This window comes from Hyla sarda, chromosome 7 (genome assembly GCF_029499605.1).
Source record: "Hyla sarda isolate aHylSar1 chromosome 7, aHylSar1.hap1, whole genome shotgun sequence".
Taxonomy (NCBI): Eukaryota; Metazoa; Chordata; class Amphibia; order Anura; family Hylidae; genus Hyla; species Hyla sarda.
In genome coordinates, this window is record NC_079195.1 from 91,049,919 (window position 1) to 91,072,288 (window position 22,370).

Sequence of the window (22,370 nt, forward strand, 5' to 3'; positions counted from 1 at the left end):
CTCTGTTTGTGCGAGTCTTGGAGCAAGTCTTATGCTACAAGATTGCATGTGAGCTATACACATATCCTGCCACCAGAGATCCTGACAGGTACTCTTTCCCACCTGGCGTATTTTGCTGTGTTTTTGCTGCTGCATATTTTATTTCCCATTAAAGTCAATGGGTTGGAAAATACGCAGCAAATACACAGCAAATATGCAGCAAAATGCGCCAGGTGGGAACGTACCCTAAAGTAACTGTCCACATTAATTCTTTCTCTATTATAGAAAGATTAAAATAAAAGAAATCATTAAACATAACCTTTACTGATGCTTTAAAATATTATAGTGACACATAAGAATATAAAGAATATAAATACATAATATTTCACTCTTTCTGACATATGAGGGCAAGCTTTTGATGTATTTATATTCTTATAAGTCACTATAGCATTCTTACATTATGATAAGGTTTATTTTTTATTTTTTCAAGCATCAGTAAAGTTTATGTTTTAGTGTTTTTTTTCTGTTTAACTTATAACCTCAGTTTTTTGGTATCTCACTTATGTGACAGTACCCTTGGTCATTACGACCATATCTTCTCTAGTAAACAAAGTCACCTACTTAATTTCCCCCTTTCCCTGCAATACCCCCTCAAACTATAACCATTGTTTCTAAATGTTCTATTCCACTTTTTGTTAAAATTGGATTCACTACGAAATGCCATCCTATACTAATGGATGTTATGTTTATTTGAATGTTATTATAGTGTTACAATTGCTACTTGTATTGTTTTTGTTATTTTAAAACTAAAATAAAGACTTAACAAATAAATAATTAAGTAGTTGGGTTTTGAAGTTCTCCACTCATATGCCGCTGTGTATAGCAGGGCAACCAAAAGTGGATGCAGTAGGACATTCATAGTGTCATTAGTTATTAATGGCATCCAACATGTCTGGTAGTCAAACATTGTTGAAAGTGTTGCTGGGCATAATTCTTTTATTTTGCTAACAGAATGAAGGTGACAGCTAGACCCCTCTTTCATAGAATAGAAGCAGAAAAAAAAGATGGGAAAAAAAACCTCATCCAGCAAGATAGACGTGACACCTAGACCCCTCTTTGACGAATATTAGGCTGCTTTCACACTATAACATGTATACATTTTAAAGATCCATTCAATGTTCCGTAATAAAAACCTTGAAAATCGGCCATTAAACGGCAGTTACAAAATCCCATAGAAAATCCCATTATAGTCTTTGGGATTTTTACATTATTTGTTTTAACCCGTTATAGCCTGTTATTAATAACGGACATTATTTTGTGATGGAAGATAGTAACTGGAGAAATAGTGCATGCACTATTTCTTCCATTTATTCTCCTGTCCCCAAATAATGTCCGTTATTAATAATGGCTATAACGGGTAAAAATGGATAATGTAAAAATCCCATAGACTATAATGTGATTTTCTAATGGCTGTATGGGATTTTGTAACTGCCGTTTAATGCCCGATTTTCAAGGTTTTTATTAAAGGACATCTGCAGTGCTGGGCAAAAAAACCTTTTTTACCTCATTTAATAGGTCTTTGAAAGACCTTTCCAACGATGTCTCCCCCATCAAAATTGGCCCAGTCTTTCTCCCGTTATCAGCACACGAATTACGGAGGAGAAGTGAAAATAAAACTACATCTCCCATCATGCCTTGTGCTTACTTCCTGTAAGCTGCTGCCCTCCCCCTGTTCTATCCCCCCCCCGAGCAAATTATTATATTGTAACGCCCACATCTCCCTTCCCTATGCATATACCCTCCCCTTCTGCTCATCTCCCCCTCCCCATGCGGGCTCCTGTCCAGTGATGAAGCAGCTGCCTCCGTGCTCACTGTAGTGTGGGCACTGGAGAGTGGATAGTGAAAGGAAAAATGGTTAAAAAAACATAATTGTTTGTCTATAAAACTGTCCTGATATTGGTCCCTCCATCTTTTTCACAACTACAACTCCAAGCATGCCCAGTTATTTTATATGCTGTTCGGGCATGCTGGGAATTCCAGTGGTGCCTCCAGCTGTTGCAAAACTACAAATCCCAGCATGCCCTGTCAGCTTTCTGCTGTATGTGCATGCTTGGAGTTGCAGAGGTGACTCCAGCTGTTGTAAGACTATACATCCCAGCATGCCGTGACAGCTTTCTGCTGTTTGAGTGTATAAAGGAGTTGTAGTTCACCAACACCTCTACTGTATCAGGAGTCTCCTGGGAGTTGTAGTTCACCAACACCTCTATTGTACCTCTGTAGTCTCCTGGGGGTTGTAGTTCACCAACACCTCTATTGTATCAGGAGTCTCCTGGGAGTTGTAGTTCACCAACACCTATATTGTATCTCTGTAGTCTCCTGGGAGTTGTAGTTCACCAACACCTCTATTGTATCTCTGTAGTCTCCTGGGTGTTGTAGTTCACCAACACCTCTATTGTATCTCTGTAGTCTCCTGGGGGTTGTAGTTCACCAACACCTATATTGTATCTCTGTAGTCTCCTGGGAGTTGTAGTTCACCAACACCTATATTGTATCTCTGTAGTCTCCTGGGAGTTGTAGTTCACCAACACCTATATTGTATCTCTGTAGTCTCCTGGGAGTTGTAGTTCACCAACACCTATATTGTATCTCTGTAGTCTCCTGGGAGTTGTAGTTCACCAACACCTCTATTGTATCTCAGTAGTCTCCTGGGAGTTGTAGTTCATCAACACCTCTATTGTATCTCGGTAGTCTCCTGGGAGTTGTAGTTCAACAACACCTCTATTGTATCTCTGTAATCTCCTGGGAGTTGTAGTTCATACACCAGTGTTTCCCAACCAGGGTGCCTCCAGATGTTACAAAACTACTACTCCCAGCATTCCCTGGTTGGGAAACACTGGCATACACACACATAACAGGGACTACAACTCCCAGCATGTGTCATTCAGTAGTCCCCCCTCACACACAGAATCAGTATGATATTTATTCCCTGTAGTCTATACACCACCAGCCCCTGAAGTGTAATATGTCTCCTTCACACACACGTCCTCCCCTCCCTGCTCTGTGGTTTGCTCTGTGTTTCCCCCATGAAAACTTGAATCCTCCCCGTGATAAGTGAGGTCCTATGTAGACAGAGCAGGGGAGGGGGGAGGAGCTGTGGACGTCCTCATTCTCCCCCTGCTTCAATCTTACAGATAGGGGCGTTTCTGAGGATGAGCCTATGGCTGCCTCAGAAAGCACCCGCTCATGCATATGCATAAGCAGGGAGGACCTGACAGAGGCTAGGGGGAGCACAAACACTGCTGGGAGGAAGAGATCTCTGGGCTATGCTGGCAACTCTAATATCTCAGAAACGGCTGCATATAGGTAAATAGGACTAATTGACTGAATTGTATAACTTTTGTTTGGGGAACATTTGGGCAGGGATTTCTGACCACTACAGTTGTCCTTTAAGGAACATTGAATGGATCTTTAAACGGATACATTTTATAGTGTGAAAGCAGCCTAAAATTAAAAGGAGAAAAAAATAACATTGCTTGGCAACAAACCATAACTATGAAGTTGACCAGTATTTCCTAATTCTAGTCCTCAAGCATTATTGCCTATTCCTGGTTTACTTTCTATCAATATTTACAATAGTTACCTGTGCAATACAAAGGACATTGAAATTATAGAATGTAAAGATACTTGGACTTACTATATGGATTCATACCAATATCTAACTGGGTTATGCATCCCAAACATCATAAAATAACACCATTGAATAGATTTTCCAAAATTACAGGACAATACCTTAAAATAAGTCCTGAAAATGTAATTGAATGCTATCAACTGTTTATTGGTATTTATATTCTAAGAATTAATCCACAATCTAGTATATTTCTCTGTTATAAAAAAAAAACAATGTGTTGGATGTTTTTTTTTACTTTGGGATTCTAAATAAATTCTATTTTATTTTTTAGTTAACACCAGTTGGGACCACAATTTTTACTGGCTTTTCAACTAATGGTGCTACAGACATAGATGACGGTCCTAATGGTCAAATTGAATATTTTATAACCTTCAGCCCCAATGATACAGTAAGTATGCATGCAAAAAACAGGATGGAAAAGTGTAATTTGATGATTGTATTTCCTAACTTCTATGCTAAAAGGAAACAGAAGGATCAGACAATGACAGTTTTTTAAGTTAGGTTGATTTAATGTTGATCTAGTTTAAAGCTGGCTTCTGAGAAACTGAATGGGAGTACAGATTTTATTACAGTGATGGTCGTAAATGTTGGCACCCCTGAAATTTTTCAAGAAATTGAAGTATTTCTCACAGAAAAGGATTTCAGTAACACGTGTTTTGCTATACACATGTTTATTTCCTTTGTGTGTATTGGAACTAAACCAAAAAAGAGAGGGAAAAAAAGCAAATTGGACATAATGTCACACCAAACTCCAAAAATGAGCTGGACAAAATTATTGGCACCCTTAACTTAATATTTGGTTGCACACCCTTTGGAAAAAATAACTGAAATCAGTCACTTCCTATAACCATCAATAAGCTTCTTACACCTCTCAGCCGGAATGTTGGACCACTCTTCCTTTACAAACTGCCTTTTCCCAACAGCAATTTGAAGAACTCTCCACAGTGGTTTAACGGGATTTATATCTGGACTCATTGCTGGCCACTTCAGAACTCTCCAGCGCTTTGTTGCCATCCATTTCTGGGGGGTCTTTGACAAATGTTTGGGGTCATTGTCCTGCTGGAAGACCCAAGGTCTCGGACGCAAAACCAGCTTTCTGACACTGGGCTGTACAGTGAGACCCAAAATCCGTTGGTAATCCTCAGATTTCATGATGCCTTGCGAACATTCAAGGCACCCAGTGCAAGCAAAACAACCCCCAAAACATCATTGACCCTCCACCATATTTCACTGTAGGTACTGTGTTCTTTTCTATGTAGGCATTATTCAATTTTCGTAAACTGTAGAATGATGTGCTTACTCAAGTTCATTTTGGCAAAATGTAGTCTTGCTTTTTTATATCTCTGTTTCAGCAGTGGGGTCCTCCTGGGTCTCCTGCCATAGCTTTTTATTTCATTTAAATGTCAACGGATAGTTTGCGCTGACATTGATAAACTCTGAACGGGCAGGACAGCTTGAATATCTTTGGAACTTGTTTGGGGCTGCTTATCCGCCATTTGGACTATCCTTCGTTGACACCTTTCAATGTCTTTCCTCCGTCCACGCCCAGGGAGATTAGCTACAGTGCCATGGGTTGCAAACTTCTTGATAATGTTGCACACTGTGGACAAAGGCAAATCTAGATCTCTGGAGATGGACTTGTAACCTTGAGATTGTTGATATTTTTCCTCAGTTTTGGTTCTCAAGTGCTCAGACAGTTCTCCTCTCCTCTTTCTGTTGTCCATGCTTAGAGTGGCACACAGAGACACAAAATGCAAAGTCTAAGTAAACTTGTCTCCTTTCAGGTGGTATTTTTTTATATTGCCCACATCTGTTACTTGCCCCAGGTGAGTTTAAAGGATCATCACATGCTTGAAACTGTCTTATTTTTCAACAATTTTGAAAGGGTGCCAATCATTTTATCCAGCCCATTTTTGGAGTTTGATGTGACATTATGGCCAATTTGCTTTTTTTCCCTCCCTTTTTTTAGTTTAGTTTCAATACACTCACAGGAAATACACATGTGTATAGCAAAACATGTGTTACTGCAATCCTTTTCTGTGAGAAATACTTCATTTTCTTGAAACATTTCAGGGGTGCCAATATTTACAGCCATGACTGTATGTGATTCATAGCTCCCGAGCAGCAATGCAAAATGTGTACTAGATCCCCCAATCATGTTTGTTCATTATCTACTCACAATGGGGCCTAATAACCCCCCTCTGCCCCATAAGGTTTTATTTTATTTTGGGCCAGTATTTTGTGGCTGATGTTATTTTAACAAGTTTTGGGGAATCAGACCACACAAACCTTGAGTTCTACTCAAATTGTACTTTTACCAAAGTTCTGACCAAACTTGGGTTCTATTGGTTTGGTTTGCTCATGGAATGTGAGATCCTGGATGTAGTTTTCAAGATGTAACCAAAAGCTATAACCTATTTGTAACCAAGAAATTCCCTTAGCAATTATATTATATATTGCCAAATCCAGAGGGTTAAAATTCCTCCCCTTGGGATAAACATGTCAAGGGGCTGGATCATCATATGTTCTCCAGAGTTGAGGCCTAGGTGATTTTCCTCTGAAAATGGCCCAGTGTCTGGAATTCTTATCTCATTCTCAGTTTTAAGGCCTGGTTGTTATGGGTTGGCCAGAGATATCTTGTGTCCAGCCTTGGCTTTAAATCTTACAATACAGGCAAATAAAACTGTACAAAACACAAATACACACGTAAAATCCATGAAGATTGATTTCATACTCAGGCCTTTGGCCCGAAGACACCATATGAGTTATCATATTATGCTAAAATTATTTGTTGATTTTATTGGCACAATTGTCAAGGATGCCTTGCAGTGAGGCCTTAAACTGTGAGTGACTACCGCTGTGCTATTTTGCTGAGTGTCGACATAAGCAAATTCACACCAGATAATGTTGGTATAAATCCCCTTCTCAGCACTGACTCCCAAGGAGCTCTGCCGTTTATTAGCAAATCACATTAGTTTTTTTTTACAATTGACAAAAAGGGGAGGGTAAAACTATTGCATCAAATCATCGTTTTATATGCTGATTGGTCATTTGAGCATGGCGTAGCATAGGTCACTCATGTTGCATTGTCTCTATCTTGAGATTTTTTCCATCCTTCCACAAAGCCCAATGTTTAGACTTCAACTGCTAACTTCTTGTATCTTGGCTCCATCCAAGGTTCTCATCTTGATTACAGTCAAAGAGCAAGCTGAAATGTTTTGAATTAAGGAAAACAAAGTTCTTCTGCAATATTTTAGCAAGAGTATATATAGCATTTAGCAAAGGCATATGAGTATAGATATAGCGATCAATATATCAGAATATTATAGATCCAACACAGTTATTTTTAGTGTTTGTCATGTACCATGCTTGGCTAATGCTTTCCTGCTTCTTGCAGAGAAATAGCTGCCTAACATATCAAACTTTTAACCACTAAGCTACTCCTCCAATATTCTTCCCCAACAGTTCTTGTCAGAATTTTCCTTTAGTTAGCACTGCCTTTCCTTCATAGCTAAAGAATTTCAATTTTATCAAATCGTGCAGCACAATGGAAAAAAAAAATATCTCTAAAGAAAGTATTATTCAAAAGGATAGAAAAACGTAAAAGGTTTTATATTTGTGCAACTTCAAGGCCTTTTGCTAGCTGCTGGAGGTTTTTCTTATATAGCATATGACAGGTAGTAATCAAAGCTCCATGTTTCAGAGTGCACACTGGCAAAACAGTATTAGGTACATTGTGTTTAATTTTCATGAGGCAAAGCCTCTGAATAAGAAAAAAAAAACAGAAAAACTCTCTTTTATTGCTGTCTGCACTTGTCCTTGACTTTGGTCCTCAACATGCACTTGGCTATTTGTCCTATGATATTAGAGAGGCTTCGGAAATTGACATATTTATAGAAATACTGCCTATTTTATTATATTTTTTTAATATGATTTTACACATGGTTTACCTGGTTTACTAGCTATGAATTACTATGGTTATCTAAGTCTTCAGCTGAGCCACCATCAATCTGTGTATTGTAATTGATATATATATATATATATATATATATATATATATATATTCACATCCAAAAAAGGCTGCACACCTGCGCAAAAGATGCCTGGGTGCCTGCTGTGTCCGGTCCAGGTCAGGCCCCCCCCCCCCAGCAGTAGAAAAATCAAAAAGGCAGCGACATCTGGCTGGTGGAGGTCCAACTCGTTTGACCCCCAACTGATCACGAAAACAAAGGTTCTGTGTCTCCCTAGTTAAACAGGGTAAAACATGTATTGTTACTCCATTCAAAATTATAGGCCTGCCATGGCTTACCAAGAGCAGTACTTGGGTATCTTGATCAGGCCCATAGAATTATATGCTAGCGCACATGTGTGGCTACTACTTTATTAAACCAAGTGCACACAGGATGAGGGTTCCAGCAGATCCGCAGGGTTGTTTGCTTTTAAATTTGCCCATATTAAGTTCTACTAAAATTGTGTCTATTTGTCAACCATGTGCAAGCAACTTAAAGTATGAAAAGCAGAAGCATTTTCCCTTATTTCATTTAGAAGAATGCATAAAATATAACAGAAATATAATCTAAATAGCAGATACATAGGAAAGGTTTAATGTCAAGTTTTCTTTTTTTCTTTCAAGCAAAAAATGTCATCTTTAAAATACACAACAGAATACAGAATGTTTGTTCCCCATTACAATCCCTTTCTGTAACCCCAGGTCAGTTTCCCTCCCTTGCTTTTGCCAGTAATGCAGTTCTGCAAAGATTCTTAAATCAACTGGTGCCATAAAGTTAACAGATTTGTAAATTACTTCTATTTAAAATCATAATCCTTTCAGTACTTATCAGCTGCTGTATGCTCAAGAGAAGGTTATTTTATTTTTGAATTTCTTTTCTGTCTGACCACAGTGCTCTCTGCTGACACCTCTGTCCATGTCAGGAACTGTCCAGAGCAGGAGCAAATCCCCATGGCAAACCTACCATGCTCCGAACAGTTCCTGACATGGACAGAAGTGTCAGCAGAGAGAACTGTGGTCAGACAGAAAATAAATTAACCCCTTAACGACCAAGGACGTATATTTACGTCCTTGGCCGGCTCCCGCAATATAACGCAGGGTCACGCTTTGACCCCGCATCATATCGGGTCGGTCCCAGCATGTATCTGAAGCTGGGACCCGGGGCTAATAGCGTGCAGCAGCGATCGTGGTGCTGCGCGCTATTAACTCTTTAGTATAAAAACCTTCCCAGCTGCTCAGTGGGCCAGATCGGGACCACCGCAGTGAAAATGCGGTGTCCCGATCAACTGGGACGCAGGCGGAGGTCCTCTTACCTTGCTCCGGCGTGTCCCTTCCGCGATTGATTGCTCCAAGCCTGAGATGCAGGCTTGAGCAATCGACCGCCGATAAAATCGACCGCCGATAAAACTGGCAATCAGTGTATGCAATGTCATAGCCCCCTATGGGAGCTATAACACTGCAAAAAAAAGTGTAAAAAAAAAAGTTAATAAATGTGATTTAACCCTTTCCTTAATAAAAGTTCAAATCACCCCCCTTTTCCCATAAAAAAATGTAAATAAAAATAAATATAAACATATGTGGCATCGCCGCGTGCGTAAATGTACGAACTATAAAAATATGTCATTAATTAAACCGCACGGTCAATGGCGCACTCGCAAAAAAATTCAAAAGTCCAAAATAACATATTTTTGGTCGGTTTTTATATTATGAAAAAATGAATAAAAAGCGATCAAAAAGTCTGATCAATACAAAAATGGTACCACTAAAAACTTCAGATCATGGCGCAAAAAATGTGCCCTCATACACAGAAAAATAAACAAAATGACAAAATCAAACCAATATAAGTAGGGTATCATTTTAATCGTATGGTGCTACAGAATAAAGATAATGTGTTATTTTTACTGAAAAATGTACTGAGTAGAAACGGAAGCCCCCAAAAGTTACAAAATTGTGTTTTTTCTTCAATTTCATTGCACAATGATTTTTTTTCTCGTTTCGCTGTAGATTTTTGGGTAAAATTACTGATGTCACTGTAAAGTAGAGTTGGTGGTGCAAAGAATAAGCCATCATATGGATTTTTAGGTGCAATATTGAAAGGGTTATGATTTTTAAAAGGTGAGGAGGAAAAAACGAAAGTGCAAAAACCGAAAAACCCTGCGTCCTTAAGGGGTTAAAGGTACATTACTTCTATTAAAAATTCCTAATCCTTCCAGTACTTATTAGAGGCTGTATACTACAGAGGAAACTCTATTATTTGGGATTTCTTTTCTGTTGCGACCACAGTGCTCTCTGCTGACACATCTGTCCATTTTAGAAACAGTCCAGAGCAGAATATGTTGGCTATGGGGATTTTCTCCTGCTCTGGACAGTTCCTGTGATGGACAGAGGAGTCAGCAGAGAGCACTGGGGTCAGACAGAAAAGCCAAAATCCAAAAAGAAAAGAATTTCCTCTGTAGTATACAGCTGCTAATAAGTACTGGAAGGATAAAAAAAAAATAATAGAAGTAATTTGCAAATCTGTTTAACTTTCTGGAATCAGTTGAAAAAAAAGTTTTCCATCGGAGTACCCCTTTAATTCTAGATGAGCTCAATTTCAACTCTGTATATGTATGCCTTTGACTAATGGTATTAATAATGGTTGACCATTACAAGTAATAATGTGAAAACTAGAGATAATTAAAAAATATGGTAAAACATATGTTCTTAAACAGCTCTTACTATTTGTAGAAGTTGTTATTATTATTATTATTAATATTATTATTTATGACAGTTTGTTAAATGGTTCTTAAATGAAATAGTTACAACACACATCCCAGCTAATATCATTTTAGTGTCACAGGGGGAGATTTATCAAAGCCTGTCCAGAGGAAGAGTTGCCCAGTTGCCCATAGCAACCAATCAGATTGCTTCTTACATTTTAAACAAGGCCTCTTCAAAATTAAATAAGAAATCTGATTGGTTGCTATGGTCAACTGGGAAACTTTTCCTCTTGACAGGTTTTGAAAAAATCTCCCCCACTGTCTTTATAAAAATATTATGTTATTTATTATGTCAAAAGTTTAGATCAATCAGGGTTTGAGTGTTGAAACCTCCTCAATTGCTAGAATAAGTTGGTTTCTTCCCTATACTTTCTAAAGAATTTTTCTCTTGCAGAAAGGAGGGAAATTGGATGAGAAGGGCTTAGTTGAATGTCTTCCGTGGCATCTTTTAGTGATTGGTGGAGGTCTCAGTAACCAGTCCTTGACTGATTAAAACTGTTTTAAAACTCTTGGAATGTGTTTATGTATTATTTTTTTTTTCCAAAGGACAGTGACACTTTAATATTTACTGTATTATGTCCAAAAATATGCACACAATTATGTTTATAATTTTCGAGCCAATTACTAGATCTTTCATACAAGATAACAAAAAGCCAGGTAATGACTTGAAATGAGGGCAATTTCATGGGTTTGCACATATCTTTTTGAAAATACAACAATAAACTGAGGTTTTGAGCTGGTATATGTGTAGGAGATATCTATTGTAAGATTTACCACACCCGATGACCTGCCCAGTATTTCTCTTTTTGTGATCATCGGTGTGGTGGGAGATTCAGTGGGAGTGTGAAGCTGATGAGTATCCTTTACTTGAGCCCATGATAAAACGTGTAACATTTTTAACTCTTTCAGACGTCAAACCAGACATTTGACATCCCACTTACCTTGTCTGGAGCAGTGGTATTACGCCGAAGGTTGAATTATGAAGAAAAAAAACGATATTTTGTCACAGTCCAAGCAAATGTAAGTAAATGTTTATAATAGTAAATATTTGCATAATTTCTACATTTACCTTGTAGACCCCCTTTGTTTTCTTTTCTCTTGCTACCTCTGTCACTACCTGATTCCAGGATTACTATTCACCCCCTCAACCTCCCTCATACTAACCATGACCTTTAACACTCTCTGACATGCAATTACATTCTAACAATTTAAATGTATGTTCTGGTAGAATGGCATTCATCCAGATGCTGTCTACTGTCTGGATAATAATGATTGTCAATTGTGGACTAATATACAAGTTGTCATTTGTGGTATATGTTTTGATTTTTCTAATAACGCAAGCTAGTGTCAAACATATTTAATGGGTTATTTCATCTGAGCCTTCCTCGTGTAGCTAGATTTTTCCATTAAAACAACCACAGTATTTTTAATATTATTCTTGTTTAAAATGAGCAGACTTTCACTTTACAAAAACATTACATGTTTTGATCACAGCACAGGAAGGAACATTGTATTTTGGTTACTCTTTTATTCATTGCACACAAAGTTATGTTCATAATAAATAAATGGGAAAATGAACAGTCCATGAAGACTTGCTTCAAATAGGATGTGTATCAATAAGATAAAATGCAAGCAGTATGTTTTATTTTTATTCTCACCTAAAAAAAAAAAGATAAAAAATAAATGTTTGCTTTGGGTACAGGAGTGGGAAAACCTTAGCATGGGTGACCTTATTGCATTTATTATTGCATTATAAAGGTGTATTTCAGTATAATATTTTTTTTATGTAATGCTGGGGGTGGTATAACAATAAAAACAAGCAATAATTTTAAAATACTTTCTTTAAATGAATTAATTAATTTACTAATAAAAAAAATAATAAAAAAATAAACAATGCCCACCCCAGTCCCCCACAGCTTCTATATGTAAACATTCAGCACGTTATTTCTTTGTTTTTATAAATTATGTGTTGTAATGGGCAACAGGTGTAGACCTGCTGTGCTGACCATCTAGTTTGGCACTAAGCTAGGAAGGAAAGTCCGAGAACCCTTTAGGTTTTTACTTTTTCTCTTGCTTCAGGAAATGGAAGCTGGACTTCTGTTGCTAGAGGGTACCAGGTCACTTCCCAATTGTGATCTTGGTGTGTGTAATGGCTGGCCCAGTAGAACAAGTGGCATTGGTATGTGGCATGGCATCTAAGAAAGTGTAGCCAGCAGTCCGGATCAAGCACTGGAGATTTAGGATGATACACAAGAATAAAGCAGAGGTAGAGCCAATAACAGACAAGAGGGTTAAGCCAAGTGGCACAGGTTCTGATACAACAATCTGAGTCAGTTACAGGAGAGACAATTCAGTACAGGAGGAATCAGGTAGAAACAAAATCCAGAAGACAGACCTGGGCCAATACAAGGATTTCTAGAGCAGATTTGGCACGCCTTTGGTATGGATGCTTAGAAACCACAATAACACTCATGCATGACAAAATAAACAGAGCTGCCTTATATAGGTGTGGCAGAGCTAGGGTAGATAGGGGAAGAGATCAAGCATGTGCTTGCTGGCTCTTTAAATAGCCTGGAAAGTGCACACCAGACATGCAGAGGCACAGGAGAAAGGTATAAGCCTGATGAGAGAAGGACAGAAGCTGGCAGCAGTGGTAAAAGTGCACCAAATGCTGGTAGTGTATGTGCAAGGATGTTATTGATAAATAGATTTTGTCTTTTTTATGCACATTCTAATAAATTCTTTAGAGTTAAGAACTAACTTAAAATTTGCAATGATATTTCAAATATTCTATTTTATATTACATTCCCTAAAGAATACAACCAAAGAATAAGTTGGCCAGCACTATTAATCCAAACTATTGTAAAAACCTGGCTTGCAGGTGCAAGCTGATGGGCTAAATATACAGCAACAGGAGAATACAGCAGCACACTGCTAGCACAAAGATATAGATGAAACATGAGTATATAGATAAAACATGAGTATATAGATAGAACATGAAAAGCTATACAGCTGTAATGCAATAAATGAAGACATGAAACTATGAAATTATGAGGTACCTAGCTTGCAAATTTAGCGCCAAATAGCGTGGACCATCCCACCACGGTAAGGTGACCTCATTCTGGGACGGACCCTACACTGTGAATATGCCTCTGTGTGAACAGTACAGCAGGCATGCAAGGTCTGAAACATCCAAGGCAACTTATATACACCTAATAGAGGTCGGTGGGGTGCAGGAGCCAACATGGAGGTAGCCACTCCCCCGTATGTGTAATACAACCAAAGAATAAGTTGGCCAGCACTATTAATCCAAACTATTGTAAAAACCTGGCTTGCAGGTGCAAGCTGCTGGGCTAAATATACAGCAACAGGAGAATACAGCAGCACACTGCTAGCACAAAGATATAGATGAAACATGAGTATATAGATAAAACAAGAGTATATAGATAGAACATGAAAAGCTATACAGCTGTAATGCAATGAATGAAGATATGAAACTATGGAATTCCCTATTTATTACCAAAGCATCTCAGATATGTATTTATTATCTCAGAGTATGCTATAGTTCATGCAAGTGTCTTTATAGTTTATGCCCTGTCTTTGCGAATACATTTTATATCATTGTGCCACAGTGTTCCCACTCACAGCCACAGTTAACTTGTTTCATCAGCCTACAGTACCTTAAACTCTTGTTGTTACAGCCTTGGGAAATATACTAGAACAGTGTTGTATTTCAGATAACAAGTAAGATATACGGTCCACTCATTTATCAAATCCTAATAGCTTTCCCACACTAGTAAAAGATATGACTTCATGTGGGCTATGCAATATGTATCTTTGCATGTATCTAAATTATCCATGTTATTTTCAGTGTATTGTACTGTGAAATATAATAGCTTTAATGTAAGACGAACAATTACCTTAAGTATACGATAGACTCTAACAAAAAAGTTAACTTTCACTACAACAACCTCAGAAATACTTAAGTCAATGTTGTTCAAATATTTTACAATAACCCTCACTGCTTTAATTTTTCAATTTACCCTTGCTGTTAAGACAACAATGTACTCCATATGGATGTAAAAAAATGGTTTTGCGGAGGCGCTGCACAACAAGAACATGAAGCGAGGACTCGAGCAGCACAGGACAATAAAATGCTTTATTGGTATAACGGGGACAAAGCGTTTCAGCATGAACTCATGCCTTCCTCAGGTCCGCTTACAGTGTTAGAGAAATATAGATATAGACACATGTACACATACATAAAAAATATACATATATATATAAAAGTGAAATTTTTTTGGGGGGGGGGGGCGGAGTATTGCAGTTAATACTGTGGGTTGGAACATGAAAAAATAAAAAGAAAGAGACCACAGTGCCCCAATAGTAATTGGGGTGGTGGGTCCTTAGGTAAAAGAAGGGGGGGACCCATAAAATCACATGAGCAAACACGCTTATGGAAAAAACAGAAGGCTTCATCATATCAGGATTTGCACATAAGATAGCAGGACTGGGCCATTGTACTGGTAGGCACATTAAAAATGGTGTTTGTATTAGTGGTGTTGTTCAGGAATAGTAAAATAGTACTTACCTCAAGTAGATTCTGGTAGTACTGTAGAGCTATGGGGAGGATATGATGAAGTGGATTAGTAGATGGAGGGTGGGGGATTATGCCCGTCCCGCCCATCCAGTTTAAACATGATCTCCAAACACAGCGCTACTACGTGCCTCCCACACACATAGCTTCCACTAACCATTGCGGCAATGCGCCGCCCATACACGTGGCCTACATACCACATTCCCAGCATCCTCCGTCACCACACCAGCTTCCGTTGGAAGTGACGTATCGGACGTTCTCCCGGCCAAATACGCGTACTTCTGGTCAGCTACCTCAGACCGGCGGCAGCACAGACGCACACAGTACCTCTGACCAGGTAATCAATTCCCCCTAGAAACGGGCATAATCCCCCACCCTCCATCAACTAATCCACTTCATCATATCCTCCCCATAGCTCTACAGTACTACCAGAATCAACTTGGGGTAAGTACTATTTTGCTATTCCTGAACAGCACCACTAATACAAACACCATTTTTAATGTGCCTACCAGTACAATAGCCCAGTCTTGCTATCATATGCGCAAATCCTGATATGATGAAGCCTTCTGTTTTTTTTTTTCCATAAGTGTATTTGCTCATGTGATTTTATTGGTTCTCTCCTCCCCTCCTTCTTTTACCTAGGGACCCACCACCCCAATTTCTATAGGGGCACTGTGATCTCTTTATTTTTTATCTTTTTATTTTTTCATGTTCCAACCCACAGAATTAACTGCAATACTCTGCAATATATTTTTTATGTATGTGTATACATGTGTCTATATCTGTATTTCTTTAGCACTGTAAGCGAACCTGAGGAAGGCATGAGTTCATGCCGAAACGCGTTGTCCCTGTTATACCAATAAAACATTTTATTGTCCTGTGCTGCTCGAGTCCTCGCTTTATGTTCTTGTTGTGCAGCACCTTCGCAAAACCGTTTTTTTTACGCCTCATCTGTCTACTATTGCCATCGGCCCCCATTATTGGGGCCCGATACCGGTAGTAGTGCAGCAGCCAACTAAAAACCATTGACCCAGCCAGTGTTTATCGCCGTACCATTAAGTTCACGGCCATACAAGGTGGGTATCTCACTTTGGTGTGGTGAAGGGCACACATCAGCAGATACCCCTTATCAGGGAGCGCCCCCTGTGTTTTTTATCCTTCTCCAAGCATATGGGTGTAAAGAGATTCTAAAGTAACTGGACTTTAAACTAGGGCCCAAACCTCACTTTCCCGACCATTGCATTCTTGGCATTGCTAGACCTTGGCCCACCTGCACCCACACATCTGCTATCCTTGGAGAGCTAATATATGTATATATGTAAATATTACATATAAAATATCCCATATGTTCAAATATATTTCATTAGGTACCATAAAAACTATCCTCAAAATATATAAAGAATATGGCACAACTGCAAACCAACCAAGAGACATGGCAAACCACCCTAACTGACAAGTCAGACAAAGAGAAAATTATTCAGGGAAGCAATGAAAAGGCCCATGAAAAGTCTGGAGAAGCTGCAAAGAATCTGTCCACAGGACCACTATTTGTTGTGTACTGGAAGAGTGGCAAGAAAGCTATCATTGAAAGTGAGCCATGGGAAATCCTGCCTGGAGATTGTAACAAGTTATATGGGAGACAAAGCAAACATATGGAAAATGAAAGAAGGTGCTTGGTCAGATGAGACCAACATGAAACTGTTTTGCCCCAGTGCAAAATGCTATATTTTGCAGAAACCCAATACTGCCCATAACCCTGAGCACACCATCCCTACAGTAAAATATAGTGTGATAGCATCATGCTGTGGGAATGCTTCTCAGCAGTTACAGGAAAACTGATGGGAAATAATGGAAACATGTAGAAAACCAATAACAGGGCATTCCATGAAGAGAGTATGATGCAGTCTGCAGAAGACTTGAAACTGGAATGGAGGTTAAACTTTCAGCAGGACAATGACCCTAAACATACATCCAGAGCTATCAAAAATGGTGGCCAATGCACCTCCCCAATGCATCTCCATGGGAGAGTCAGAGATACAGCGCTCATTCATTGAGAGAGCCAGGGCACCGGGCAGTAGATTGTGGGGGTCCTGGCAGTCAGACCCCTGCTACAATCAGATACTTACCCTCTATCCTAAGAACCCCTTTAAGTCTTTGAGATTTTAATTCCAGTTTGTAACAGTAGCAAGATGAGCAAAAACGCCTGGGGGTGGAGTCGTTGAACATATATATATATATATATAATATATATATATATATATATATAGGGCCCCTATATTAAATATTTTTCCACCTTTGTGCCTATGCACAGTTGTCCTGTTTTGTGCTCCCATATAGTAATGTCTTTTGTGCAACCTCCCTTAAAATGGCCCCTGTGCATGATAATGGGGGGAAAAAAATAACTCCTTTATCTTCATTCTTGTGATAAGTAACTTGGTTATTTTTCTACTTTCAGCATACACAGGTGACATGATGCAGTGATGCTAAAGTTCTTATCGTGATCTCAGCCTCTCATAGACCATAAACCTAAAAGGGGTACTCCGCTCCTAGACATCTTAGATGTCTGATCACGGGGTCCCGCCGCTGGGGACCCCCACGATCTTGCCTGCAGCACTGCACAAAGCAAACTCACTCTGTACGTTGTGACAGGCGATACAGGGGCCGGAGCATCGTGATTTCACGGCTCCGCCCCCTCGTAATGTCACGGCCCGTCCCTTCAATACAAGTCTAAAAAATGAAACACTACCTTGTAGGGTAGATTACTGTGCATACTAGCAATACTACACAAAAAATATAGAAAAAAAGTGCACAATACAACTGAATTAAACAAAGTGTGCCTTTATTAAATAATCATATAGAAAAAAGAGAAAAACACATTAAAATATATATGGACACCAGGACACATACTGGACAGTATAAATGGCTAGGCAAATAAGTACTGGACCACAGGAGTAATATGTAAATAAATATGTAAGACCAGGTTTCCATACCTTATCCTTTACTAGCTGTATGGTAACTTGTTCTTACATGTATGTTTACATATTTATCTTGTGGTCCAGTGCTTATTTGCCTTGCCAAACATACTGTCCAGTAGTGTCCTGGTGCCCATATATATTTCAATGTTTTTTTTCGTATTATTATATGATTGGTTAATAAATACATATTTTGTTTAATTCAGTAATATTGGGAACTTTTTTTCTATTATTATCTTTTCTTTTCCTCAATTACCTTCAGCAACACAAGGTGATTTACCAGGGTATAAGTGGAGCAAATAAAGGAACCTACTATTGCTTTTATTTTAGCAATGCCTATAGCATGCAGAAGCGGTGTGCTCTGCTTTGCCATGCAACATGACATGTTTTGATTTGTGCCTGCAGTAAGGACAATTATGAAGCCATTTACATGCTTTATATGTGAGGTATTTCTGCTTTTCTGAGATACTCACAAATCATTAAAATAAATGTTGCGGTATACCAAAAGGCGAAGAATCTAATTAAAATGTGAATTGTTGTGGAAAGCTAGATTAATTGATAACAACTACTACTGAATAGAATAACTACTGAAGTCATGAACCGTTGGTGAAATATAGTGTATACCTGTTAAATAATATGCAAATCTTCTCTTTGAATATTGTAAGTAATTTCTAGTTACCATTTCTTGATACTAGTTTGCTTTTAAAACTTACATTTAGTTTGTAATCAACATTAATAAAATGTAAATCTTGTCCAAAAGAATTAGGGACTTGTTACAAAAGGAGATTATGGGTTGAACAGGCCGATATTGCCCTCAGGAACAAGGCCAGCTGCACAACTCCCTGTGTAAGGCTGGGTTCACATCACGTTTTTGCCATACTGTTTTGAATCAGTTTTTCTAAAGAAAACCGTATGGCAACAAAACGGATGGAACCGTATGGGAAAAAGTAAACTATATGCATTTTTAAACCGTATACAGTTTTTAAAAGTGCAAACGGTTCCGTCTGTTTAAAAAAATATATGTTTTTGAAAATGTTGTCCATTTTTAAAATGGGATGGGTGTTGGGTGGAGACTTTAGGATGCAAATGGGCATGTGCAAAGTAAAAACCATATATGGTTCCCCCGAATGGAACCATATACATGTGCATTTCCCATTGATGTCCATGTTAAAAAAAAACGTATGCGGTTGCAGTATGGTTTTTAAACCGGAGACAAAACCGTGGTCAACCATGGTTTTGACAAAAAAAAAAAAGCTTTCACGCCCCCTCCCATAGACTTGCATTGAGGGGGTGGGGTGTGACATCATGAAGGGCGGGGTCGTGACATCACGAGTCTCCAGCCCCTGCATTGCCAGTCATCAGGCACGGAGCAAACTTCCAGATGAAAGGGAGTGCAGCAGGAGGGATCATGGGGGTTCCCAGCAGCGGGACTCTCGCGATCAGACATATTATCCCCTATCCTTTGGATGGAGGATAAGATGTCTAGGGGCAGAGTACCCCTTTATAGCTAATAGAGTAAATGCAATAGAGCATATTATGATGTATACTGTTCTTACAAAGTAAACCTTAGAGTGTGTTTCTCAGACACTTGACAAACCCTGTAATGAAGAAAACCTTTATAATGGAAAATTGGTTTTAGCCTGAGACAGGGATATTGCATTTTTACCTTCATGCTTCAGAATATTATTTTCCATACTGTGGGGAGCTGTACACTGCAATCATGTGAAAGCCATATTTTTTTTTTACTTCCTATTCTTTATATAAAAACGAGTCTTCTTGAGATTTTATTGATGTCATTCAGAAGTTATCATCTCACTTAAAACAACAAATGTGATCCTCTCTTTTCCATCCCTTCCTTTTCAATTTCTTAAGAATTATTGTGAGTGACTTTTCAAGGCTTCTTAATGCGTGAAAGATTTCAGTCAAGGAAAAACTGTGTCAACCCACCATTGTTCTCCTATTGCTCTTATCATAGAAATCAATAACCATACAACTGGGTTACTTTGCCCTCAATTCTCCATTTTTTTGTGGTATAAAATGATAGTTGGAAGCCTATAATTTAACCTGTTTTATTTTGCCATATGCTATGAGGAATTTTGTTTGCGCAGGTGTTTTAGACTGATTTTTATTCTACCATAGACAGATCTAATGCATGCAATAGGAATATTTCTCGGGTGCTGGTGCTTGATGTTTTATCTCTTTGTGATAAGCATTTTCCTTTCTGTTGCACATTGTTGTTATGATTGTAAAATATATTTATCACAACAATGTCTTTTTCTTAATATATATGAAAGATCTATTCAGTGAAAAGCATTAAATTACCATGGAAACAGCACACATCCCGTTATAGTGCATTGCGAACAAAGTGAAAGCTGTCCATAATGACTTTCTGCCTATAAAAGGCACAGGGCATAGTAGAACTGTAACATGGCAAAAGATAACAATACTAGGGACTGATAGCTATTACATATAGGTCAGGAGTGCTATATGTAACTTAATTTAATAGGTGACACTCACATTTGATGATGGTCATTAAGGAAGGGCTATGCCCTTTTCTTCTTCTTCGTACAGTGACCTCACAATTAGTGGGAAATGTCCTATGGTAGACAGTTAAACAAAGCCAGTTGAAGCTGGTCTTGCTGCTCAGGATTCCTGTTGCTTTAAAGCAGAGATGTAGGAAATCGTTGTCTGTATTGATGTATTTTCTGTGATCAACCACAAGAAATGAAATTAGTTGAAACACAATGTAATCAATAGTGATGAGCAGTAGGGGCCATATTGGAATTTACAATATTTTGCGAATATATGAATGAATATTCTTTCTCCTATTCACGAAATTCGCTATGTTTGTTCGCTTTTTTTTCCATGCCAAAATCGTAATGAAATTTGTATAGTGCACATGAACGAGTATATCAATTGGCCACAAGCTAAAAGAAAGGGAGGGTAAGCATAAGCAAGAGAGGTAATGCCGAGCTGCCTAACTTCCAGCCCAGAGGAGATGCATTAGATTAAGGCTAAAGGACGTGAGACCTCGGCGGAGGCAGAAGATTCCTGTTAAAGCCTAATCTATGAACTGTTCTTTACAAGTCACTAGGTGAATATCCAATGTATATCTTCATATCATTGATACATGACATGTTAAGAATGAAAAGAAGGAGATAACATTTTGGATATAAGCAATCCCGTTGATCAGCGTGTTTTGTTACTATATGAACTGTGTCTAATGCTTGGACTAAGGAGACCCTTGATTGAACACGTGTGGGAGCCACCCAGGTGCTATCCCTGTGATCTGATTTTTCTTCTATTTAAATGAAGGGAGGGATCAGTGTCCTCTGGAAGTACCTATATACGTGAATATTTGCATTTTTGCATAGAAAAAATATTTGTGGTGTTTTTTCCACAGTACACATCATTGTTGTGATGTGTGCTGGGAAGAAAAAAAAAAGAATATTCATCATTAGGAATATATAGCGCTATATTCTCAATATTCACAAAATCGCAAAGTGCCGATATTCACAGTAAAAATTTGCGTTGTGAATATTCACGCTTAACACTAATAAGCAACTGAGAGCTTATCAACGGGATTATCAACGGATGGTGTGATGATGAGATGCATTTCAGGAACAAATAGTTTCATTCCTCAGATGATTTAGAAAAAGTGTTACTTACTGCTCCATCATTTCGTGTGCATGCTATTTGCATCCATTGTGTTTTAATCCTATCACAACTAGAGTTTGCTTCACGGCAAACAAGTTCTCTGCGAACCAGTAATGAAATAAGCCTAAAAAATTAATGTTAAACACTGCCTAAAAGCCCTAAAGCCCTGTACCTTTGCCACTGCTAGGTTCACCTAGGAATATATTCAAGTAGTTTTTAAGTGGTTGTAAGGCTGAGTTACTGTAACCCATATTAACCAACAACTTATAAACACACTTCATAAACACACTGCACTAGCGGATTTTTTATGATTTTTAACCTTAAAATAAAGGGCATAAAGTATCTGTTTTGTTGGCAAATGCCTATAATGCACATAGGCTTTTTCCAAGCGCTCCAACAATTTTTTTCCTTTTTGCAATAGGATTGTCGATGGTCTCTGAAAATAGTGAAAAAAAAAAAATAGCTTTTGTCAAATAAAAAAAAAAAATCTTTATCAAAATTTCTCCTTTTTTGATAGTTCAAAATCAAAGAGTCTCCCTTTTTGGGAGTTTCAACAGATTTTGTAACTAGCAAGTGAAGAAGATGTACTAACTTTTTCCAAGTGTCCCAAAAAATTCTCCCTTGTGGGAGTTTCAACAGAATTGGTGTCCTGAAATGGTGAAGAACAAATAGCTTTCATGTAAAAAGCTAGAAAAAATATCACTTATTG

The 22,370-nt window shown here is 38.3% G+C and overlaps 1 protein-coding gene across 1 annotated transcript in view; it reads left to right on the top strand.

Moving 5' to 3' along the window:
* Positions 1–22,370, top strand: part of PCDH15 (protocadherin related 15) — a 1,516,206-nt gene that overhangs the window by 472,753 nt on the left and 1,021,083 nt on the right. Inside the window, exons 7-8 of the mRNA XM_056530010.1 lie at positions 3,939–4,055; positions 11,345–11,455. Of these exons, the coding sequence (XP_056385985.1) occupies positions 3,939–4,055; positions 11,345–11,455 (228 nt within the window). The remainder of the gene's footprint in view (positions 1–3,938; positions 4,056–11,344; positions 11,456–22,370) is intronic.